Source organism: Notolabrus celidotus, chromosome 16, assembly GCF_009762535.1.
Source record: "Notolabrus celidotus isolate fNotCel1 chromosome 16, fNotCel1.pri, whole genome shotgun sequence".
In the NCBI taxonomy this organism is placed as follows: Eukaryota; Metazoa; Chordata; class Actinopteri; order Labriformes; family Labridae; genus Notolabrus; species Notolabrus celidotus.
In genome coordinates this window covers 22,209,845-22,236,120 of record NC_048287.1, presented here as the reverse complement: position 1 = coordinate 22,236,120, position 26,276 = coordinate 22,209,845, and the positions used below count along the sequence as shown (strand labels likewise).

The 26,276-nt window shown below is 41.4% G+C and overlaps 1 protein-coding gene and 1 long non-coding RNA gene across 3 annotated transcripts; one reads left to right on the top strand and one right to left on the bottom strand.

Annotated features, from left to right (window-relative positions):
• Positions 1-19,974, top strand: LOC117828491. Of its 2 annotated transcripts, none has more exons than XR_004634408.1 (2): positions 1-409; positions 19,425-19,974. It is a non-coding gene; the product is annotated as an uncharacterized LOC117828491 (long non-coding RNA). The 2 variants fall into 2 exon arrangements; XR_004634407.1 differs by lacking the exon at positions 1-409 and adding an exon at positions 10,300-11,405.
• Positions 6,472-26,276, bottom strand: chrna11 (cholinergic receptor, nicotinic, alpha 11). Its single transcript, XM_034705663.1, has 10 exons — positions 25,952-26,276; positions 21,491-21,630; positions 20,404-20,448; positions 19,995-20,104; positions 19,822-19,901; positions 17,499-17,666; positions 17,227-17,421; positions 14,536-14,622; positions 12,766-12,875; positions 6,472-11,256 (listed from the first exon to the last, which is right to left on the bottom strand). The coding sequence occupies exons 1-10, from the start codon at positions 26,001-26,003 to the stop codon at positions 10,519-10,521; spliced, it is 1,725 nt and encodes a 574-aa protein (XP_034561554.1). The 5' UTR covers positions 26,004-26,276; the 3' UTR covers positions 6,472-10,518.

Here is a 26,276-nt window from a genome sequence, read left to right as displayed (position 1 = left end):
CTCTTCAAACATAACTCTGTCATTAACTAATGTCTGTGGTCCCCCATTCCTCAATTTTCTGCTATCATAAAATTCTATAAATACAAATTATTTTACACAAAACAACAACCGCTCTCTTTTCTTCTCCTTCAACAACAACTGCTCTTTCTTCACTTCCTTCAACAACAACCACTCTCTCTTCTTCTCTGCTTGTCTTCCAACAGTTGAATTTCTGGTCCGGCAGCTAGGTACAGAATAACAAAACATGTTTTGCTCTGTTTTGTACGGTGGCCCTGATGTGCAAATCACAAAGGCACATCAGAAAACACAACGCCAAATCAGATGCCCTTGTCCATGTCCTTCCGGGTCAAAGAATAGACCAGTCCAATCAGCGGCGAGTCATGTCCCCCGTCATCAGTAGTTCCAGCAGGTAAATCAGAGTTCATAACTATATATAAATAAAATAAATAACAACAGATGGAAAAAATACATCGGTGGCGTGTTGGCCAAGCCGTTTCAGCACCCACCCCTTATATTCCTCATCGCAATGGCTGCAGGTTCAACAAATAAGTGATTGTAGACCTGATGTGTCTTTAACCAATGTTTAAGATGGTTGTAAATGTGGAGTAAGTGGGGCATTCCCATATTGGGACCAGTATGTTGTTCCAGATCTCACCTGCCTGAACAGACAGCAGAGATTAGCTAAATGTAGTCGGCCTATAAGGTATCACACAGACACAGCCTTTGTACAATTGAATTTAACAACTCTCCAGATAATGAAAATATGCATAGAGCTTGTTAGCATAGTTAGCTTGAAACACTTTAACTTTGGCAGCCTCCATGCATGCAAATCGTTCTCTTACTTTAAGTGAATTTTGCATGCAGGACTTGTACTTGACGTAGAGTTTATTCATGCAGGGATATTGCTTAATTTGGTGAAAGGCTACTTCTTCCAGTACTGAGGATCAAAAATCATCAGAATGTCTGTGTTAAAGCAGATTAAAGGGAAAGAAGGCGACTTGAAAGATGTAATCAGGAACTGCTTCACAGCAAATGTATATGTTTAAATGAGCTTGTCTAAATGTTTTAATGTCTTTTAAACTGTTTCAAAATTAATCGACTCCTAACTGAAGGATAATCTGAAAATGTAGACCTAAATCTGTCTGGATGCTGGACATGCAGAGTAAAGGAGGGGAAAAGTGACACTTCTTTCTTAACAGTCGACTGATTTTTGCTGTCAGGTTAAAATAATGTCCTCAGACACACAAAGTGGCTGCTTACCCAGCCGTCACACCTCAGGGAAAATGTGTTAAGTCCACTTTACTTCCGCTTGTGTTTCGGCTCTAATGGAAACGGTGCAGCAGTCTCTCCAGCATGCCATTCTTACTTTCACACAGAAACAGCAAACAGCTCTGGTGGTCTTAAGCTGTTGGATTTATTCCTTGCGGGTCTTTTGTTGTGTGTTCAGCCACCGTGCCAAGCCGATTGCTTTTTTTGTGTCAGTTCCTCATCTGGCGCTCAGAATAGACGAATGGATCTGGAATCCCAAAAAATATTATGTAACAAAAACTTGTTTTAATTATTTAATGCATAATTGAAAGCCATAATAGTTTCAAATAAAAACTTCCAACACCTTTAATGCACGGAAGTCCTAGATTATCCCTGTTTGTTTTTTCACTTATGTTCTTCAAATATTTTGAGTTGCACTGAATTGCAACATTCTCCAGAGAGAAGTGGATAACAACCTTTTAAGCTTTATATCACTTAATGAAGAAAGTCTGAAACTGTTGAGTCGTATCACATGTCAGCACAGCACAGCCTTGTCCTTAAGTTTGAAGTCCTTTTTGTCCCTCATTTTATCTTAAGTTACAAAAACCATTGTTGTTGAAAATAACTAGTGTATGGATTGATCGCATGTTGGTCTAGCTTTGCATTTTGGCGTTTTTCTGTCTTATACAGGGGAAAAAAGTACCTCAACAATTTTTGTCTGGAGGCTGCCAGAACAGCAAATGAGCAAACTTTATGAGAGATCAAATATTTGGAACATGGATTTGTTTGAAACATTGGACTTACTGGACAGTTCTTAAGTCACATTTTCTTTTTTTTTTAACAAATATCAATCAATCATAAATCATATCAATCATATCAAAACATAACAGGTCTAGACCCATCATACAGGCTGATATCATCTTAATCAACCATGAGCAGAGCACTTTGCAGCATTTAGTAAGTTACAGTCGCAAGGACAAACTTCCTTTAACAGGCAGAAACCTCGAGCAGAACCAGACTCATGTTAGACATCTGCTGAGACTGTGTTGAGGTTGGAAAGAGGGATAGAGGGAGATAAAGAGAGAGATGATAGTGGTGAGATGCATAGTAGTGGTTGAAGCAGCTGGAGTCTACAGCAGTGATCCAGAGGAACCTACAAGACAAGGGAGCTCAGGGACTCCAGAAAGGTCTATGGTTAGTAACTATATGAGACAGGAAGACTCAAAGTAAGTGACAGAGGAGAGTCTGTCTCCCAGACCCTGACTAGTAGATGATTCAAAAGGAGAGGGGCCGGATAGCTGAAGGCTCGACCTCCCATACTACTTTTAGAGACTTTAGGTACGAGAAGCAATGTTGGTATGCTGTCAGGAGTGTAGTGTTCTGGAGGGGATAATAGGGAACTATGAGCTCTTTAAGATTTGAAGGTGTCTGACCATTAAGAGCTTTGTCGGTCAGAGAAGATAAATCAAAAACCTAAACACTCTTCATTCCCTGTAGTAAATGACAAAGACAGTCTAAAAATTCAATGTTTTAAAAATAGCTAAAATTCTTGACAAACAATCAAAATACTTAGTGCAATATGTTCCTATGATCTATCAATAAATTAACAAACTACTTTATAGCTTTAAGCCTGACAAGAGATTCAAGTCGGGTTATCCAGGGCTCTGTTGCTTGAGTTTTGATCAGTCTTGCTCTAATCTTTTTCTTGTGTCTCCCAGTTTGACATAGGTGAAATATCAGGACGCTGAAGTGCCTCTTTAAAATAAATAAATGACTCCAGGAATCCTAGATCATTATTTACTGTGCAAGTGACAAATATAAAAGGTTATTGATCACCTCAACATGAAAAATAAGTAACTTAGCTACACCTTTTCCAATACTTACGAGTCCCCGAGTAGAAATTAGTTGAAAGTTTGAATTAGGTGACATGTCACTTACCTTGGAGGTTCATTTTCCATATACCATTAAGCAGTCAAGTAAGACATAAAAACTCATGCTAGTTGTGACGAGACAATAACAGGCGGGTAGCCAGTTCTGTAGAGAGCGTCAGCCACCCTTGAGTTATTGGATAAGAGGCCTTTGTTCATCAGGGCGGACGCCTTGTGTCCACTTAACCTTGTGACCACGGCGGCCTGCGCTGGTTAAACAGCGGTCTGTAAAGTGACTGAATGTGGCTGGGCAGGATTAATCAAGCCTAACGACACAACTGTAGGGAGGCTGCTGGGGAGGAGAGAGCATCAATCACCGTCTCTCTCTCTCTCTCTCTCTCTCCTCTCTCTCTCTCTCTCTCTCTCTCTCTCTCTCTCTCTCTCTCTCTCTCTCTCTCTCTCTCTATCTCTCATTCTCTTTCATTCACTCTCCCATTCTCTCTTACTCTCCCTCTGTTTCTCGTCAGCTGTATCGACCAGCGCTTTGGGCCCTTGGTAATTAAAAGGCATTGATCGGCCTCAGCCGCAAGATGTGGGGATGCGATCATGCAGCAGAGCACACTGGGACTCTTAGAGAGAACAGGTGTGCATCTAAATATGTTTCAACATGTGTAGCTAGTATGTAATTGTATGAGGGCTATGTGTACATTATGGATGAATGAATGTGTTTTCATGCCATGTGTATATCTCTGGCTGTGTAGCTTTTTTCGTCCAGGTTGAGTCATAGGCTGCTTCATTTGTATGCTTTGCGCTTATTGCATCTTTTTAGCTTATATATGGCCACCTCATTTACAGTCACAGAGCTGAGTGCTGCCTAATGTGCCTCCAGTGAGGTTCAGTGGACTTATACATATTGTAAAATATCATAAGGTCTCAAGGTTGGCCCACTCTTTCAACATTGGAATTGAGGAAAGAAAACAAACAAAAACAGCTGATTGATTCAGTGCATACGCAAACCCTGGAGCTCATCTTCCCCACAGAGAACACACACACACACACACACACACACAGACACTCCCTCTCTTCTTTTATTCCATCTGAGTGAACACAGTAAATCTAAGTGCTGCTAGATTGCTAGCGCTGCACATTTTTCAACCTCGGAGAGAACGAGAGTTAACAGGGAGCCTTTGCCTGGGCTGAATAAGGACCAGCTTATACTATAAATACACCCCTGACTCTTTACTCTGTCTGACATACTGACTGGATGACAGCGAAGGCCACACACATCCACTGCCTCCATGCTTGATGGACTTCAATGAAAATATGTCTCTAATTTCTGTTTATTTCTGGAGTATATATTTTCCTTGTGCTGTGATGTACAGCAGTGGCCTTTCATTTGATGTCTGTGACTGAGTTATACTTGTCTGAGCCCCCATCTCCCCTGACTCTGTCCCTCATAAATCCGATGAATTACCCAGTATGCCCTCCTCTTTCCTCCATTAACTTTCCCCTCCTCTTTCTCCCTTCCCCTCCCCCTCCCTCGTCTCCCCTTCCTGAACGAGTGATCAATTAAGGCCCTGTCCAGCTCCCACTGCGCGTCAGCACTTTCTTTCCTCCTCTCTTACCCTCTCGCTCTGTCATTTTTCTCTTCTTTTTGGGTGTCGGGCAAGACAACACAGAGAGAGAGAGATAGCGTGCAGACCAAAGGTTGTATTATAAAAAGAGAGAATCCTTTATTTTTCAGGATGAGAGATGATCTGTACAGATGGGAGTGTTTATACGTCAGTATGTGCTGGAAGGAGAGCATCCTTCTGCAAACTGCACAGCAGGAAGTTTACCTTCCGCCTGCCAGGAGAGTTGACATTAGAGAGGAAGAGAGAGGAGACAAGATGAAGAGAGGTATAGAGATTAATTCAAAGTGAGAGAGTACATGTGTACAGCCGCTGGAGACAGTGTAGGTCAGGATGTGGTCAACTTTTCTCAGGTAGAACCCATCATAACTCCCCTCATAGAAACAAAAGGCTCTGGATAGTTTGTGATGCAACAAATTAAACACACAAGTGTGAGGTGATGGTAATGCAGAATGCATAATTGGCATCCTTTTGAAGTAGGGTTGAGAATGAAGTTGTTTTGGTGACTCATTTGAGTTGTGGGGGTGAGACGTTGCATTAAAAAGCCAAATCTTTTCAAAATGAACCCTTACATAAACATCAAGAGATGAACTGAGAATAGAAGCCTGCCTCATTTAAAGACCAAAATCTTCAGGATTATGAAAACAAAAACGGGCAGATAACAAAAGAGAAGGAAAAACTCTGTCTGCGTTAGGCTTCAATGGGCGGTCTATACCTGGTGAATCTGCCATCGGACTCTATGGGTTTTCAAAAAAGTTTAAAGTGGCGGTACAACGATTGATGTCGATACTAAATGTGGGCAAAATTTCAAATCATTAGGTTAATCCCAGGATGATACTGAAGGCAGCTCTAAACATCGAACACATAACGCCAAATATGAACAAATTTGCTTTAGTAGGCGTCATTCATATAATTACTTTGTAAAAGTGTGGAAGCCATTTCTAACATTTTTTGATGAGACTTAACTGTGTAACCCAGAATATTCGCTGTTATGATAATGATGAAATAACCTCCAAGATTCAAAGTATCCTTTATTCTGTACATTAACCAATGATCTGACTTTAACCCACTAATGTTTTTCTTTATTATTAACGTACTGTCCCTTCTTTTATTATTATGTATATAGTTTTGTTTCTTTTTTGTTTCTTTTTCTTTTTTAAGAAATGAAACTCTGTTAAACCCAGGAATCTTTAAGAAGGAGAGTCAGCCTTCCTTTTTGAAGGTGTTGCTGGTATTGGCAACTGAGGACTATCTGTGGGTCTTTTAGATCTGCAACCCCCTGCCTTTATTATTTTTCATGGTGTCGCTGGGTGTCTTGTGTCTATTGTGTATGTGTGTATATGTTAAGAAAACCAAAGAAGTTATACTGTAAATAATGTAAAGCTACTACAAAGCTACCAGAGGGAGGATATAAAGCTTGAAAATCAATATAATAACCCCTCTTAAGTTTGTCCATGTACATTGTTCTGCAGCTATAAATACTCACTGGAGCATCTAATATGTTTTAATCCAGGGCTTAAAGAGTCTCCGACAAATGCTAAATTTTGTTACGTTTGATTCATGTTTGCCAGAAACTACAATGCCCGTCTGAGTTATGAGATCATTTAGCCCTTTTCAAGTGAAACATATATTCCTAACCCAATTTTAAGGATTATGTCTTTATCAGAAAGAAATGGTATTGGGCTGTGTGCCATGTATAGTGTAGAGAAGGGCTGAGACGCAGATTTAATACTGTAGGTTTTGCTTTTATAAAGGGATTTTGACAATTTGAATACACAGAGTAACTCCAGCCTTCTCTATTGCACTGCTGTTTGGTTTTCAGGATTTTTCCTGGCACTGTCAGACAAACTGAGGAGTCACTTATTTATATCTCTGCTTACAAAAAGAATGTGTGGTTGGATAGTAAGTTTACTTTCCTCAATTCACAGGTATAAGCATCTCAAACGGAGGCAAACACAGAGGTTTTTCATCTTGTTTTATACAACAAACTGACTGAAGTGGGTTATGCAGGAAGGACTCAAAAAATCGTACATTTCTACGACTGTAAATCCCCAAACAGAATAAAAGATGCTGCTGAGGACATTTTTCTGATATTTCTTAACTTTCTTGGTGAGCCGTGCCCCAAAGCTGTAACCACATGATACCTGATATTGGAGAGTGTGACGCCCCCCTGAAGGCAGTGCAGCTCAGAGAGACTCAGCAATTATACAGAGAGAGTTGTTCAAGGTACACTTGCAACTGGATTTCTATTGCTTATAGCAATTTCAAATGACTCATCCTGCTTTCATAATCCTGTACCGTGTCTAAATCACTCCCTCAGTCTTTAACTCTTGCCCTTTAAGAATAAGAGCTAAATAGTTCACTCATTACGGAGCAGAAACTTCAAAATTTATTACAAGTATGATCCTTGACATTTTGTCGAGACATTTTCACCTGATATTTTTGTTAATTTTCCTGTGATGTTATGCTCAGAAGGAAAGGAAAAAGCTGTTAGAGCGCTGTACTGTTCAGTCCCTGATTTTCAAATCTCTTAAATATCAGATATCTGACTAATTGTCCACATTTCACCAGATCTTGATGATAAGTAACTGAAAAGACAAGCAACGACAATCTGTTGGGAAATTGGGTTATTGACTATTTTAATATGGTGGCCATTTTTATCCAACATCCTACTCTGGGGCTGTTTTTCAAACCGCCTACTCTACAAGCAGTACGTATTGATTTGTCCAACATGTAGTGTGCAATATGTGAACAAGAGCAAAATCTGCAGTATGCCAAAAGTACCCGAATGTCGTACTGATTTGGGAAAATTTCTCGGTATGCAGTGGACCAGTCTACTTTGAGTACTGTTTCCCACAATGTACAGCGCTAACATTCTTCTAACATTCATCTTTAGGTGCATTACTGCCACCTACTGTGGTGGAGTTGTACCAGACGTTTAACGGTCCGTTACATTTACAGTGAAGTAATGCTTAAGAAATGCTGGTGAATCTTGTCACTTCCAGTCATCACAAAGGTGACAACGATCTAAAACCACTTCTTAACTTTTTAAATCATATGTGGATACTACAGAAGCGGTTTTGATATCAGCTTGTCCGTTGTTTACTTCCACTTTCTGAAACTGAAAAACTAGCAACGCCTGACCCAACCTCCCGCTAAACAGATCTGTCATACTACATACTACCTTTAGACAACTGCATACAGCAGATGTAGCTAGTATGTAGCAGGCGGTTTTGAAAGCAGTCTGGGTGTAAAGCCCAAATGCTACTTCAGCGTCATGTTGCTGTTTTTCAGGTTGAACGTTGTTTAAATTTCCTTCTTCATCAATCAGCTTATAGAAACAGAATAAGCATTCAAATTCTGGAGGGAAAAGTGAGAATATTTCAAGTAAAACAATCTATTTGATAACCAATTAGATACTATCAGTTAGCCGCTAGCATTAGCATTCATCAACTACAGAGCTAAAACTACACTTAGCAAGTAAAAGACTGATATCCTTTGTTAGAGTAGCACTACACCTTTGGAAAGTCATACATTCTTAGATAACGTTAGCTAGGAATTTACTTTCTTGCTGGAGTAAACATAGCTTAAATGGATTAATGCCAGCAGTAGATACCAGCTAATGCTATTATTAAACAGTTATATATTCTTCTTATATCATTTAATTTATTTTTTTCTACTCTTATTCTTATTGTGTTACGCTCTTGCTAACCATGTCTTGTGTTGCTGCAACAACTCAATTTCACCTCTTCAATCAATAAAGTGTTATCTTATCCTACATCACTTCCTAACTTCTTGTTAGGGAGGAAGAGGTTGAGTGCTAATATCAATGGTTGTCTAACAGTACCTGTAGGTGATCAAATACGTTGTTTCAACTTGAATTACGGCTCAATCTTCCCCCGGATTCAATCGATAGACACTGTACTGATTTGCAAACCTTTCACACAGCAGTATGAGGTTATGCAGCATTAAAGGTTTCTCCTCAAAGTGAGATGTTGAACAACAATGACCACCTTATATATATAAAGAGTTGCAATGCTCACATTTTAGGGGCTCCATATTTTGCAAACATTTAAAGAGAATAGAGAAACTCTTCACCTTGATGAAAACACTAAGGCTTTGGGGGCACAGCCAGGTTTAGTATAAGAAAGGTAGATCCTGTTGACTTGTTGATCATTGATTGTTTGTGCGTAACACAACTTGTACTGTGAGGTTGGACGACCATCCCTCAGAAAGTTTGAATTAAAATCTTTTGATGCCAATGGATTGAGCTAAGCTAGGCTTGCATTCATTTAAAATGCCAGCAGAAACACGACACAGAAGACAGAGTTCAATCAAACTTAAACTCAGGTGAGACTTCTCTAAAGGTTGCTGTTTTCTTCAGATGCTCTCTGGCTGAAGGTCAAACTTTATGTTGAAACATTTTAAAACACTGCTCTGGTGACTAAAGTCAAACTCATCTCCAAAACAGCTCTGTTAAAGTTTTGACTTTAATTTAAGATGGATGTGAAATCACTCGTAAAAACACCTGAAGGCATATGACAAAAATGTGATGAAATGTTGCGCTCCATTCAAATTTGTGGGTTTGAATGATCTTATCCTTTCTTGTGCCTCTCGTATTCTTTTAAAGACTTCTTATCTGAGTCTTTAAACCTTTAGTATGAAATTCAGTGAGGCCTTCAGGGCCTGCCGGATACAGTCAAATAACTACTCCATGAGTAATCACTGGTACAAGCCTCCACTGTGGTGCAGCTTCTGGCCAGTGCATCATTGATGACCAGTTAATTCAGTTTCCTGTCGTGATAAGCACAGCACACTGTGACCGCTGCTGAGCAGCTTTTGATCTCTGCTGATTGTTGCAGATTGGCAATCATCTCAAAGAGATAAGGCCTCGGAAATTTAAATGCAAGCAGAGAGGAAACTTCATCTTTTAAAAGCTGATTAGTCTTAAAGATTAACCAAGGTCTTTCAATTTGACGGTCATTAAATGAATGTGATTGAATGATAGATGAGATCCTCTTCTTTTTCTCCCTGCCACAGCTCCCTGATCCTCAGTCCGCTTTTTGAATATCCAAACATCAGTCTGCTCACTCCGCCTAACATGAACCAATGTCAAGAGGGATGAAGTGTTGCTCCTCCACTGCTCTTTGTTGTCTGTCCTTGTAAAAGTCTCTTTCTCTTCTGCCCAAATGCTCCTCCTCACATCACGTTAAACGATGCAGTCTTTTCTCGACATGTGGGAGTGAAAGACTGTCTTCACTCCCTGAGAAAATAAAACAGCCAAATGTCTGTCTTATTTATCTAGTCCAATCAAAGGTCTGTCTCTTTTCTCTCTTGCTCTCTCAATCTCCTCCTTGCTTTAGAATCTTTTCTACCAGAGCTTTCATTAGACTGATAGTCTTTTCTCCTCCTGACATATCTTCCTCCTCATTTTGTCTGAAAGTCACTGAATTCACTGCAAAAATCTATTCCACCTTGTCAACAATCTGATGAAGCACCTTTCTCTTCCTAATCTTGCTTTAAGTTCATTTTGTATCCCCTCCGTCATCTGTTTTCTGCGTTTATTTCAGCTACAAAACAGAATGTATTGCAAAGAAAACCATTTATTTTTTTCTATTTCCCAGTTCTCCCGTGATCTTAAATCACAGAGCAAACAGTCCACTGGAAATTGTGTTTCCTTGGATCCGGGCCCACTCCATCCTTCATCCTATATTTAATTCTGTTCATCCTTTCCTTCACGCTCTTCCTCCCCCTTTTTCTCCTTTTTGCTTTCAAACGAAGTCCTTTGAAATAGCGTCCACAAAGTTTGGAGCGGACATGAGGATGGAGATGGTGCATATGATGTTGAAAACGCTGAACGCAACCAGACACAGGCGGTCGATTACAGCGCCTGCAAATTTCCACTGATCAGCCACACTCTCAGACTCGTCCTGCTCTCGGAAACGGTCCGCCATGTAACGCACCTCCTCCAAGATGGCCTGCAGCTGGGGGTCTCCTATCCCTGAAGATGAACAGCCTCCAAGCCCTCCAGCGCCACCTCCAAAGCCCCCGCCGCTGGACACAGTGCTGGGGCAGCCTACAGTATCCATATTTGGTGTAGGAGGCGGCGGAGAGCTGCAGAACTGAGACGGGAGGTGAGGAGGAGGGCTCCCTGCTACTCGTGGAGGCCCCGTGGACAGGTTATTCCTCTGGAGAGATTCTGAGAGTATCGAAGGGTCGTCCATGCTCTGGAAACCCATGTACAGAAGGTTCCCGTTGTTGTTGGTGCTCGACTGGGCGTGGAGGTGAGGGTGCCCCGCGTGGAGGGGTCCAGTCTGGAGAGGAGCCAGGTTCTGCGGGTGCAGCGGATGAAGAGTGGGGTCAGGAGGGTTCGGGATGCTGCCGCTCTGGGAGCCTGAGGAGCAGCGTCGCAAATGAGGGGCACACGGTGGACGCTCCGGGTCGTCGTTCTCTCCTGGACGCTTCATGCGCAGGAACCACGCCACCCACTGAAGCAAAACAAGCTGAACCTGCAGGAAGAAAAAGGGGGAAGGAAAGATATGTCAAAATCAAAGTTAGGGACAAGAAGAGGCATAAAATGAAAGCATACAGGGAAATTCTGAGAAAGCTCTAAAGCACTAAGAGCCACCCACACATTCTAACCTTCACGTGACATCAGGTAAGCTTGCTAAACAGCCTCATTTCATTGTAAGATTGACGTCGTGCTGTTTTCAACCTTGCTTCTTGTCTCAGAATTCAGCTGCACTTGTTTAAGCAGAAGTATGAGTTCCTCAGGGATGCTCAGTGAAAGCGCCCCTGGCTACGAAGATTTTTTTGAACTCTAAATGAATTTCAAGCAGAGAGGATACTTTAAAAGGCAGCGTTGAATTTAAACAGAGGAATCACAGAGATTGAGTGTGAGATTACCGTCTCTTGACAGTAATGAGCGTGCAATAATGCTCCAGTAAACTGCAGCATTAGGATAAAGAGAAGATTAGCTGCTGTTAAATCTTGTTTTCTTCTCTATTTTCCACTTTCCTCTCCTCCAATAAAATAAAAAAACAACTCCCTTTGAAAAACACTACATGTCCCTTGAAAGAGCATATTGGCCTAACAGCATCCAGATGGGTGTCTGGTATCTAATGAGAAGCTAATGTCCAGATGACTGCTCAATTAGCCTCCACTGAGTGTTTGTTAACCGGCCAGGTAGCAGTGCTTGTCGTTGCTGCTGCTGTTGTTGTGTCCTTCCGTAGCTGCGATTATGAACTGTGCCAGTTCGATGCACTCATTTGAACCACATCAATTATTTTGTTAATTGGCCATCGAGTGTATGAAGAGGCCATTCATCAACAGAGTGTCCTTGTAATGTATCAATATAAGGCACATCTGCAGTCTTATGCAACTGGGCTAATTGTGAATGCATCGATTAATGCAGACCTGCCAGCTTGTGTCATCTGTTTATCTAAAGGACAGAAATAGAAGAAAGGGTTCCCAAAGAAAAGAGCAGTCATCCTCCTAACCAATCCTATAAAATGTCTATATTTAATGATGTTATTTTAGAACCTTTTTTCACATTTTACTATTTCATACATTCACTTTAGAGCTAAACTTTTCCGGAAAAGGGTCCTGATGCATTTTTCAGCATGAAGCAGAAGGCAAGAAAAAATAAGACGAGGGAGTCAAATCGAATCCGCCCACATATCCAGAGCTCTTTGAAACACTCTCCTGTTGAAGTCTGCGCTGAAGCATCTGATGAACACTCAGGCAGACTGACACCGCCGCATGAGTCATAGCCGAAGAAGTCAGAGAAGAGAACAGTGAAGGGAAACTGACATGGAGGAGGTAGAGTCAGTCCTCAGCTCTGACAGTTTTAGTCTTATTTCATCCATGTGTGACAGTAACGCTGAACTAGAGCAGAATAAAGATCACATCTGAAACAGGGTGACCAGCCGTTAACAGGATTTAACAAGCTGTAAAGGATGATGTATGTATCGATAAAGCACACAGGGTTGTGATGAAATGTTGGAGCTCAGCCTCACCCATTTGGGCATGGTCCCTCCATTTGGATCGTGGTGATGATACTGCAGAACGATGACTGTGGCGATGACTGACATCCCAACGATGATCATTATACTGGCAAAGTACTGACCTGGGTGAAGAACAGAATCCGGCGTTGTTATATATCAATTTAAAATCATGACGCAATTTGATGTGCTTCTAGTATTCCCTGGATGCGCAGTATACGTGAAAGATCATTTTATGCCAACAAGATGCTCCTGAAAATAATTAAGACCCAAAAAATGCAGAAAAACCCAATGAATCCACCACAGATCTGAGATCAGAGACTGAACAACGTGTTCATTATATCAGATTCAAAATGCACCAGCTGAGTTATTTATATCAAAATAATATGCTGAAGGCAGCGCTCTGGTGATTATGACTCCACTCTTTTATTTTTTTCATTTTAATGACCAGGATTTGTGTCTCTCGGCAAAGATGGCCATGCATCTGTCTCTGGCTGCAAATTTAAGCTCAATAAACATAATTTCCGGCAGTGCGCCCGCAATCAATTTAGCCAATTAACTTTTAAGACAAACAGATGGCGAAAATAAATTACACTCCTCTGAGGTTTTTGAACTTTGGCAGTTCTACCGCTGTGGAGTGATGTGCCGGAGCTGTGCATTTTTTTGTCTGTGTTTATGTGAAGTGTCCATCAATCCAAAATGTGTATCACAGGCAGAATGCAAAGATTTCTCTACACACACTACAGAGGTTATCTCAGGCTTATCACTGCAGTCCTTTGGTGGTGAAGTCTTTTGGGCTGACACTTTGATTCAGACAGTAACATCTATACTGCCGGAAGGATTCTATGGTGCTTTTCGACTAGAAGTTCCAGGAACTAAATGGTTTGCCATTGTTGTTTGCGTTTCCACCGAGACCCAAAGTCCTGTGGAGATGATACAAATCAAGTCAGTGACATATGGAGAGAAAAAAAAAGTACTGCCAGATCAGTAGAAGACAGTAAGATAAAGACGAAGATCATTTAATAAAGATGACACCATAGGTAGGTCCGCATCATCATGAGCGACACAACAGTTAGCCTGTCAGCATGGAGGAGATTCATCTTGTGCTGTTTGTGCTTTATTGCATTGAAAGTGGATTCACCAATTCAACATTTGAAGGAGGCAAATTGTGCATGACTTAAAACAGTTTTAAAAGCCATGGCAGATCGACCAGTGTTTCAGTTTAAAAAGCGACCATGTTCACTCTCAGCCGGATGCATCTTTCACAAACGTCTTTAGATCATCATTATTTACTTAACTAATGAGGATATTTTCACATTTTAATAAAAACTAAAATAGGATGCATTCCAGAGGACCAATTTTGTGTTTCAACAGCTGTTTTAAACTCAACAAGCTCTGAAAAGTTCAGATGAAGGTCTCCAGTTTACAGGGTCACTCTTAAGCCGTTTTGACCACAGGAACTTTACGCTAGAAATAGTGACCGCAGGAACCAGGGTCTAATTTTAGTTCTGGGGTAGTTAATCTCCCCCCGCTCAATTGAAGGCTTCCATGCTGGTCATGTGACTGAAAACTATCAATACCATACAATTAAGCAAACACTACTTTGTCCACAGGGAGCGCCAGAGTTCACACAAACCAAAAATTCCTAACAGGTGCTTTAAGGGAAATGTTTTGGGTTGTATGGGAAAGCTCTGTACACAGGTCTTGTCAAAGGAAAGATGAGAAGAGTGACAAAAGAGAGTAATAAATTCCATGTAGAAAACAAACATGCAGTTCAACACTTACCTATAAGAGGGACAGAGTCAGATGTGGCTGGCATGATCTCTGCAACCAGCAACATGAAAACCGTGAGGGACAGCAACACGGTGATACCTGAAGATAGATGGAAGATACAAACAAGAACTTTATTCTGGATCTATGTTTTTTCAGGCAACCAACTTCATGGTTCAGTTCAGTTCAGTCCTCGGTCTGAGTGCCAGTACTTTCCTCTGAGTCACTACATCAGTCTGTTTTCTGATAAATGATCACTCAGGTTCAGTTTATGTAAATGACCAGCTAATGCTGGTACAGTGAATTAAATCTTGACATTCTGTACCCCTGCTGGAAAAAGCACTTCTGCACAGCAAATGGCCATCATGAATACACACACACACACACACCTTGCACACTCCTGCTCAGAAACTCATCTCAATCTTCATTTATCCGCCTCCACACGATCCATCTCACTTCTCAAACCTGGAGAATTTAAGGAGTGCTTTGCTGGCATAACTCAGAAGCATTCAATTAAAAGTCTCAGGTCCAGAGATAAATTATGAACTCTCTTTAAGGATATTAAGGAGATTAAAAATGCTTCTTTTATGTTGTCTTTGTTCACAAGAAAATGGCACTTATTCTATTTAAAAGCAAGACCCGCCCACTTTGTCCCCATGTCTCCTCCATCAGAGGAGTGACAGAGTATTTTCCTGGAAGGCAGTGTGTAAGCTCTCTCCCTAAAATCAATTCACTAGCCTTAATTACATCAATAGGTTAATTGGCCGTGTGTGTAAGGCTTTGCATTTTTTGTCTGTGGAGAAATGCTGCGTAATGCATCCTGTGTGGAGGTTAGGGGTATGATCTGATGACGCTGTCGCTACTCCCCCCCAGTTCCCTCCCACTCAGACACTGAGTCCAAAAATCCAGATTTTCATTGCACCTGGTGAGAGATACAATGCGTACAAACAGAAGTACAATAACATGGTGTTTTCATGGTGCTCAAGGATTTTATAATTCTCATTATTTGCTGACAATTATTTGATTATTAAATACTTTTGTTTGAGTCAAAAGAGGTCTGAAAAAACAGACTTTTTGACTCAAACCTTAGTTAATCCATTTACAGCCATAGAAAGAAGAAAAGGGCATCAGAAATTTGGCTTCTCTGATTTTAAAATGACAAAACAAATCATAAGTAACAAAGAAAGCGACAGAATACCTTGTCATTGATCGATCATTTGCTACTTTGATTTTTTTAATTAAGCAAAGGAGAGTCTAGAGTCTGTGTTTTCTGGAGTTTGAACCGCCCTGCAAGTTGAATATCATCCATCTAGCGCTCCCAACAGCCTGAAACAGATAATAAGATGTATTTGCAGCTGCTGTTGCCTCCCAGCACATCTTCCTCCATCTCTCCAACTTATTATAGTTTGATTTCATCGTCTTCCACCTTTTCTTTCCTCATCAGTCTTCCCTCTCTCTTTCCCGTCATCCTCATTCATCCCTCCAGAATTCCTCCCCTGTCTGAGCTCCACTCTCTCAACTCACTCTTCCCCCAGCCATCCGTCTCTGCTCCTCCTCCTTCTCTTCCTCCTCCATTTCATCCTGTAATCCGTCTCCTCTCTCAGCTCCAAACCTTTTCCGTTTTACTCTTTTATCCTCCTCCCTGCTTCATTGACGCTCCTTCATATTTCTGCTTTTATTTCAGGAGGTGAACGCTCAGTTTTTGGGTTTCATGCTCCACTTACTTCTATATTCCCATCTGAGCATGGCAGCAAGAGATTAGAGTTGTTCATGGACGGCTCGGTTGCCCTTTAGCATGACTTTTCCAGGTGGTCATTGATGGAAATCTATCCAAACAGAAACGTGTTGCCCCTCCACGGTACATTATGTTTGTCCACCTTAAAGACTTTTAGCGCTACTGTCTGAAGTAATCAGCAATGACAAATGATGTTAACACTAAAAACTGGAGCGACACCTCGAGTTCAGCGACACATACCTCACTCTTTTCATTCTCGACAATCATCTGCCAAACACAGCCGCCCAGGTTTGCAATCTACTTAAGCTGCAAGACTTCCCATCTCCCCCTCTGCTCTTTCAATGCCACTGCATCCTGTATCTGTACAGCCCCGGCACCGCCCAAGCATCCACCCGCTCGCTCCAGATACAGGGCTGAGATATTTCCCCATCTCTGTCTCAGTTTCTCAATAAAAATATATCTGCAGGATTTGAAGAAGTCAGAGCCTTGATGCCAAACATTCATTTCCAAAGTGAGTTATCAGACTGAACTGCAGTTCCTTGAAAGATCCCCAAAGACTCCTACATTCAAATTTTAAACTTTGCAGCAGATGAAAGCATGTTTGGAGCCTGGTGAAAGGAGGGTTTGGTCTTAAGCTTTTTTACCCCGCCCATGACAACTATAAGAGGAAATGTATATAACTTACTTCTACAGTTACTCAATTACAGTAATTAATTTAAGGCTGTTTTCAATCTTAGTGACAGACGGGGGATTTAAAGGTGTGCGCTCCCTGAACCAAAATCTCATCTCTACGATACAAGATAGATAAGATAATCACCTTTCACTCAAACTCACTGATTCCCTCTGTGTCAGCTCCCTGAGCTAAGAACTAAAACTTTAACCCTCCTTGCTTCTTCTTCTTCTGTTTTTTGCCTGCATCTGCCTTTTGTCCAAACATTTCCTCCATGATGGCTCTTTTTTAATCTGCTCACCCAGTGAGATCTTCTCCCCGGAATCGGCCGGCAGCACAAATATGAGCAGCGTCATCGAAGACAGCAGCACACAGGGGATGAGCAGGTTCAGGGCATAGTAGAGAGTCCGCCGTCGTATGGTCACAACAAATGTCACATCAGGATACGGCTCTTTGCAGCAATCGTAGAAGGCCTCGTTTCTGTTGCCTGGAACTCCTGCAAGCCCAGAGACAGAGAGGAAATGACTCAATCTGTCTGAAGCTGGATGTTTGTGATGTTTGGATGTCACTCACCTATCAGGTCCCACTCTCCATTGGGCATGTAGCCTGAGATGTCGGCATCGTTCATCTGGAGGTCAAGCAGCCAGCCGTCATACGTCCAGGAGCCAAACTTCAACTCACACCTTTGTATGTCAAAGGGGAACCAGCGGACATCCACATTGCACGTGCTCATAAAGATTCCTGACAGAGATAAAGAGACAAAAGAACAAGGAGAGTCAATCGACTAAACGACAACACTGACCCTGCAGCTCCACGTAGAGAGGTGACAAGGGAAGGATAAGAGCACCACTTGTGATGAGCAGAAAACCTGCACGGAATACAAAGCTGCCTGTCAGAAAGAATCTTTCATTCATTTCATATCTATGCTGCTTGACTGCCTGACTTCTTAACTCAGCCAGCTTACAACTTTTATACACAACACTGCATTCAAAATAAGAGTGCATGCTGGAGAAGGATTTTTATAAACATTGTGCAAGTCTACAGAGAGTTTACTGTTTTTGAAATTGAGTTTGGAGGCTGCAGACGCACACTAGATTACAAACAAACCTCCATCAAAGGAATGTGTATTAAAAAAAGCTGGCAGCAGGATTGTTTTTCACGGGTTCACATTACTTTCCTGCAAAAATAGATGCCGTTTCCAAACACGGCTGAAGGACGGGTAACAGGAACATATGAGTGACACAGAAGAAATGCAAAATAAATGCACGCGTAGGCAAGCACAAAGACACACGCTTGCACCAGATATCCTACCCACCGAAACAGAGAACCACAATGATCCTCACAGTGGACTCCAGCCCTCCAAGTAATTACTGAAATAAACGAATCAAGTCTGTCGAGACATTCGGACGCACACAGAACCAAAATGTCAATGAAGCCTCCCAGCCCTCAAAGGCGTTCATTATGAGGCCGCCGACATGCAAATAAGCCTTCAGAGTGGAGTGAAAGGCGATTTTGGAGAAGAGAAAGGAGGTTAGCAGGTTGGATTCTGGATTCAAAGTGAAGTAGAGGTTGTAAATTGTCTTTTATTAACTCGCTGCCCTCTAGATCAGGTGAATGTTACCAAGCTGTTGCAAGAGGTTGAATTTGCTCCATAAGGGATGATGTCTTCATAATTGCTTCTGTTATGAGCTTCAAAGGAACTAAATAACTCTGATAGGGTGAAAGCATTTCCTTTGCAGTCCACTGATCTGTGCACACTCATGCAATCTGCTTTAAAAGATATCCTTGAAGCACATACAAACAAGACACCTGGATTTCTCTGCAGCTTGAAACAATCTCCCTCCCTTTCTCTCTCTCTCTCTCTCTCTCAGCACATTTACCAAATGAAACTCCATCACTCTGAATAGCGCTTCCATGATGGCATTACAACACCCACATGCAGGATTCCTGTTTGCAAATGTCAACCAATAGATATGAGCTTTAAAAAAAAAAACCCTGTTACATTTTATCTCCTGTTTTACCATTACGCCCGAACGTAACAACAGAACACCTTCTGCAGCTTCAAGAGACGATCTTCAAATGATGGTGTGCGGTAGACACCTGGCATCCTCCGCCTTGTGAATTATTTACTGTGTGTCAAGCCTCCCGCTCCAAAACCTGCCACCCACAGACCTGTTGCCTTTTATTTACTGTCAGTAACAGCCTGGAAAAAAATACCTCAGGAATTGCAACTTGGCATGTGCGAGGGAGGCAGAAAAAAAAATCTGGTTTGCTGTTCATTCTTCCACTTTTCCTGCACGCTTACTCTCCTGCTTTCTTTCTCATTATTTCCTGTGTTAAAACCTCTCCTCCTCAGCACTATTTCTTTATGCTCTCCCTAATTGGAATGAATCCAGATCGCAGCATTGAGGAGCTGTATTTACATTCAGCTGAAGCTTATTAATAAACATGGCCGCTGAATGGAATTGATAAGATGGCTTTCCTCCGCTTTTCTTTCAGAAGGCCATTCAACTCAGCCCCCTGCTGACATCAGGCATTCGATCTTGATCTGTCGAAATCTGATGAACAAAGAAACGACTCAAAGCACAAAAAGACACGTGGAAACCCAGGAGAGTTGACTTTCACACGCTTGCACAGGTCTTGCGTTTGGGTGAAGACAGGAAACGGAGGAGGCAAGCGTTTCCTATTTATAGGTATCGCTGAGAATCTGTAACCAGTGAGTAACCAGGGATCTTGTTTTATACTAATAAAATATTAATGTCAATGTACAAACAGGGGAGACGTGCAGAGACTGCAAAATGAGATGCTGCCATTGCACCGTGGGGAGACGAGGGGAGTGATAGGAAAAACTAGGGAGGGAGGAAAAAAGAAGGTCAGGAGGAGCGTAGAGACTCACCTGGGGGGAGATATTCAGCGTAGCCGCTGGAGTTCACCAGGACGTTGGTCTTAAAGGTGGAGTCAAAGTCATCATCTGCACTGGGGAAGGACAGAAGAGGGAGTGACACTACTTGTTGGAATATGTTAAGAAAATATGACGTGTGTGTGTTCAGGTGTGTGTGTTTTTTTTACCTGTTGTACAGCAAGATGTCTGGCGTCCACACCTGATCCGTGGTGAAGCGGAGGTTTTTCACACCAGGGTGTTCGCTCTGGTTCCACTGGAGATAGTGGTCGAACCAACTCTGGAACACACACACACACAGGATTAATATCATACAGGACCAAAGATGCGCTGCTCTAGCTCCAGTCCCCTCTGATGTTCAGTTTACATCTACCAGATTCCATATGAATAATAGATCTGAATCATTTTACCTTTCTATATTTCTCTACTGTCAAAGAGTGGATGAGTTAAAAACAGCTTCAGATCAAAGGATTTATAAAGTGTAGGTCATCAATTTACAGGATGAAGAACACAAAACATAGATCAATCAAGATTTTACTCAACGCAGCATGTTATTGGCATTGTCTCAGGCATCCTTACCATCCGTAGCCATATGTTAGTGGTGAGCACCTGGTTCTTCTCATCCTGAAAACATAAAAAAAAGAACATTTGCACGTTTCTTTCACTTTTAAAAATGTTTGCGCAGTAAAATCACAAGGAAGAAAGTGGAATCTTATTTTGCATGCTTTTAGAGATTCAAAAAGTCACCATGTTACCTCAAAATTCAGATAAAAACGCACAACAGATAACAGCTCAACGACATTGTTATCACTTTGACTATCAATGTCAAAATCACAGTTTCAGGGCAATTACCACAAAAGTAATTAGGCACTAAGAAGAATTTCCATAAATTTCCGTATTAATTGACAAAACAGAATGGTACATTGAATGCACTTATGTTGCATTCCTCACACACATTCACACACTGATGGCAGAGGCTGCTGCACAACATGAACACCATGTTTAAACAACGTCTTACTATGCAACTGGGAGCAATTCAGGGTTCGGTGTGTTGCCCTAAGTTCACTCCAACATGTTGACAGTTGGAGCTGGGGGTTGAACCAGCAACCCTCTGGTAACAACAGACACATCCACTGAGCAACAGACACTTACAATAAACTAGAGGCTGTAAATGCTTTTTGTTCTCAAAGAATGTAGAAATAATTGGGGTGCCATTGTGTGCGCCCCATGTGCACAGGCTAAAGTCCACGTTGCAGTGGTCGCTGGTTGGACTGCCGGCCTCGAACCCTTCCCTCACTCTCTTCTCCCCACATTTCCTGTCTCTCTTTCACCAAGGCAAAAAAGACCCCAAAAAATACCACCAGAAATAATGAATAAAAGGGAAAAAAAGGAAGTAGAAATTCATGCAACAACCTGAACTTGATGTGTTAAAGCTCCTGGGAGGAGTTTTTAGCTGGTAGTGAAAAAGACTGACATTTAAATGTTGACCTCTTTATAGGCAACAAAAGCAAACAAGAATATCAACATCAGCTATCTCCATACGGTTATTTTATAAATTAAGCAATGAGATAACAGGTACCACTCTGTCCATAGGTAGCGCCACAATCAACATAAATCAAAAGTTCCGCACAAGAGCTGTAAAAAAACTGCATCAGTAGGCACTCACCACATCCATGATCTGTATCAAACTGAGGGAGAACACTACGGTGAGAGGATGGGAGTCATTGCCCACCGGCCGCTCCATCCGGTTGTAGTCCTTCAGAAGGTTTTTCAGCAGGTTCCTCTGATGAGGACCCTGCAGCGACACTGGGGAAGCAGAACAAGAGAAAAACATTTTAATTTAACCTGAAACATGCATGACATGTCACGACACTACACGATACGACAAGAAACGAAACAACCCGACATGAAACAACAAGACACGACATGAAACAACACGACATGAAACAACACGACACAGCATGAAACGACACGACATGAAACAACAAGACACGACATGAAACAACAAGACACGACATGAAACAACACAACACCGCATGAAACGACACGACATGAAACAACAAGACACGACATGAAACAACGAGACATGGCATGAAACAACGAGACATGGCATGAAACAACAAGACACGAAACAAAACAAGACACGACATGAAACAACATGAAACAACACGACATGAAACAACAAGACACGACATGAAACAACAAGACAAAACATAAAACAACATGAAACAACAAGACACGAAACAACAAGACACGACATGAAACAACACGACATGACATGAAACAACATGAAACAACAAGACACGACATGAAACAACAAGACAAAACATGAAACAACATGAAACAACAAGACACAAAACAACAAGACACGGCATGAAACAACACGACATGACATGAAACAACATGAAACAACATGAAACAACAAGACACAAAACAACAAGACACAACATGAAACAACATGACACGAAACAACAAGACACAACATGAAACAGCACGACACTAAATGATATGGCAAGACACAAAACAACACGACATGACATGAAACAACAAGACATGACATGAAACAACACGACGCAACATGAAACAGCACGACACTAAATGATATGGCAAGACACGAAACAACACGACATGACATGAAACAACACGACGCAACATGAAACAACAAGACACGACATGAAACAACACGACATGAAACAACACGACACCGCATGAAACGACACGACATGAAACAACAAGACACGACATGAAACAACAAGACACGACATGAAACAACGAGACATGGCATGAAACAACAAGACACGAAACAAAACAAGACACGACATGAAACAACATGAAACAACACGACATGAAACAACAAGACACAACATGAAACAACAAGACACGACATGAAACAACATGAAACAACACGACATGAAACAACAAGACACAACATGAAACAACAAGACACGACATGAAACAACGAGACATGGCATGAAACAACAAGACACGAAACAAAACAAGACACGACATGAAACAACATGAAACAACACGACATGAAACAACAAGACACAACATGAAACAACAAGACACGACATGAAACAACGAGACAGGACATGAAACAACAAGACACGAAACAAAACAAGACACGACATGAAACAACAAGACACGACATGAAACAACGAGACATGGCATGAAACAACACGACATGAAACAACAAGACACAACATGAAACAACAAGACACGACATGAAACAACATGAAACAACAAGACAAAACATGAAACAACATGAAACAACAAGACACGAAACAACAAGACATGACATGAAACAACACGACGCAACATGAAACAGCACGACACTAAATGATATGGCAAGACACGAAACAACAAGACATGACATGAAACAACAAGACACAACATGAAACAACACGACACTAAATGATATGGCAAGACACGAAACAACAAGACATGACATGAAACAACAAGACACAACATGAAACAACACAACACTAAATGATATGGCAAGACACGAAACAACACGACATGACATGAAACAACAAGACACAACATGAAACAACACGACATGACATGAAACAACAAGACACAACATGAAACAGCACGACACTAAATGATATGGCAACACACGAAACAACAAGACATGACATGAAACAACACAACGCAACATGAAACAACACTACATGAAACAACCCGACACAACATGAAACAACAGGACAGGACATGAAACAACACTGCATGAAACAACAAGACACAAAACAAAATCGAAACAACATGAAACAACACGACATGAAACAATACGGCAAGACACGACTTGAAACAACACAACATGACATTAAACAACAAGACACAAAACAAAATGACACAACATGAAACAACACGACATGACATGAAACGACACGACACGACATGAAACAACACAACACTACACAAAACAACACGACATGAAACAACACGACATGAAACAACACGACATGAAACAACACGACATGAAACATGACAAGACATTACAAGACAAGAAACTACTCGACATGTTACTACACGACAAGACACAAAACATATTGTTCCCTTGAAGAAGTTTGCCTTTCACTAAAGCGCTGCACTTTCTCAGCTGCCTTCACTAAATGATAACCTTCAAAGGTCAATCACAAAGCCCAAAGTGAAAGCCTGAGTCAGAGTTTCATTCAGTGGCAATGAAACTTACTTAACATCCCAATATTTCTCAGTGGGCAGGTGAACTACTGGATACTACTATTATGTGCATTAGAAGAGAATGATAACATCTTTTCCACTTCTTTTGACCTGCTATAAGCCTCAACTCTCTTCGTCTCCTTTTTTTTGGTGTCATTCCACTGAAGTGTGTTTATGCAGCCTGGAAATGAAAAGCATATAGAGCAAAGCTTGTTCTTTGGTAAAACCACATCACTTGAGAGGAAAAGCTTTAAGAAAAAAAAAAAACTACTACTCCAGAGATTTTGGGGTGCAAATACAGTCAGGCAAAAGTACTGAAAATAGATTTTTTAAAATGCTGATTAAATCAGAGGATTCTCACTCTGCGGAGCTGAACTTTCTTATCCATAAATACATCCAGAGAAGAAGTGATGGAGCAGGATTTAACGATGAAATTAGCAGAACTGAAACTGATATTTTTGCATGGTTAGTCACACTTATCTTGACTCATACGGTCTAACCTTATGCTTATGGAATATTTAGCAGAGGTCAAACTCTTTAGTCCAAATTTTTAACATTTGTATCAAAATATGCAAAATGAAAGAGCTGACCAACAGAAGACAGATTCAGAGGGAGCACACAGACGAACAAATAGTTACCTAATTAGACCATAACCGGGATAACTGGCAATAATGAGGGTTTATTAATGTTACTTTGAAATGCTCAGAGGTGATGTGGAACGCAGAATAGAGATGTCTTATAAATAAACTGGAGTGTGAGCAGAATGAGCTATAAACCACAAATGTCCGAGCATGTTGTGTTTGCTGCTTTATTACGTGTTGTTTGTCAAAGATAACAGACTCGGGCCTGTTCCAGACTCAACACTTTTTTTTGTTTGTGCTCTGCTGGCCTAAATCTTCCATGTCAGGGAGTCGACTTAAAATACAGATGTAGATGTAGGGTTTCTCTGGTTACTGCTATAGGGAAACAATTACAAAATGTAGGTCTAGGATTTGAAATTTCACTCAGACTGATGTTAGGATGTTATGTAACATCAATATAATGCTTTAAAGGAGATGCTGAACACGGACAGTGTGGGGTGATTTGATAAAATGTGGAGGAGTTGTTTTTTGTGACCTTTAAAGCAGGGTTACAGAGTTCAAGGAGATCTAGTCTGAAACTTCTACTTTATCCTCTCGTCTCTTACTCTCTGGACTTTGGTTTCTAAAAGAGAAATTGTCTCGCGAAAAATAAACAAGAAGTAAAGGCTTTCGCTGCGTGTGCCTTTAGGGAAACTCCCCCCCCCTCTCTCTCTCTCTCTCTCTTTGCTCTGTCATCCACTGTCAGCCTTCACATTCAGCTACGACTTCTCAAGCCCGGAGCTCCATCAGCTCGGTTGCAGCATCACATCACAACACAAGATGGAAGAGCCAATCCACACATAGGGTTCAATTGATCTGTGACCTGTTTTCTGTGGGGTGAGATCCCCTGATGTGCATGCAGATGTGGATGAGAGGAGACTTGTGGAATGAGAGAAAGAAAAGCGATAATTTGATATGACTGGTCCGATTCTTCTGTCATCTGCCTGGCCACACTGATCATTCAGCCTGTTAAAACACCTATACTGTAAACAGATATTTATATATATATAATGAGAGAGAGAGGCATAATCCTCTAGGTCAACTTATTGTGTCATGTATCCGTTAAAAAAGGGGATATAGTTGTGGAAAATCCCAGAAATGTAAACAAGCAAACAGGTGAGCCAATTTCTCACATTGTATTTCCTCCACTTTCAATTACTATTCCTCTACATAATGCACAGAAAAATCATCACAACTATCCAATCCCTGAATTTCAATAAAAATCACACTTTGACACAGAAGTGCCACTGCTGCATCTGATCCCCAAAAACAGGATGAAAGACAGACAGAGGGAGAGAGAGAGACATACAGACGAGCAAGCTCACCGTGAATCAAAGCGGAGAATCCAGAGAGGAGCAGTGCCACCGAGTGCCACATCCTGATGGGTGAGGAGCAGGAGAAGAAGAGGAGGAAGAAGAGGAGAAGCTTCGGACTGTTGAAGGAAGAGGAGGAGGAAGAAGAGGAGGTGGGGAGAGGAGGAGAGGAGAGGGAGGACAGAGTCAGGAAGCTGCTGGAAATCCCCCCGTCTGCATCCAGTCGGCATCAGAGGGAAGGGAGAGTGAGCATGTGTGGGTAAAGAGAAGGGAGCTGAGAGAGGAGGAAGAGGAGGAGATGGGTCTCTCTCTCTCTCTCTCTCTCTCTCTCTCTCTC

What these genes read in the sequence shown, in the direction of transcription:
- chrna11 (XM_034705663.1), bottom strand. Translation starts at nt 26,003, where the DNA reads ATGTGGCACTCGGTGGCACTGCTCCTCTCTGGATTCTCCGCTTTGATT. An exon ending in TGATACAGATCATGGATGTG is followed by an intron (nt 20,449 to 21,490) that starts GTGAGTGCCTAC and finishes TTATGTTTTCAG; the next exon opens with GATGAGAAGAACCAGGTGCT. An exon ending in CTAACATATGGCTACGGATG is followed by an intron (nt 20,105 to 20,403) that starts GTAAGGATGCCT and finishes TGTGTGTTCCAG; the next exon opens with AGTTGGTTCGACCACTATCT.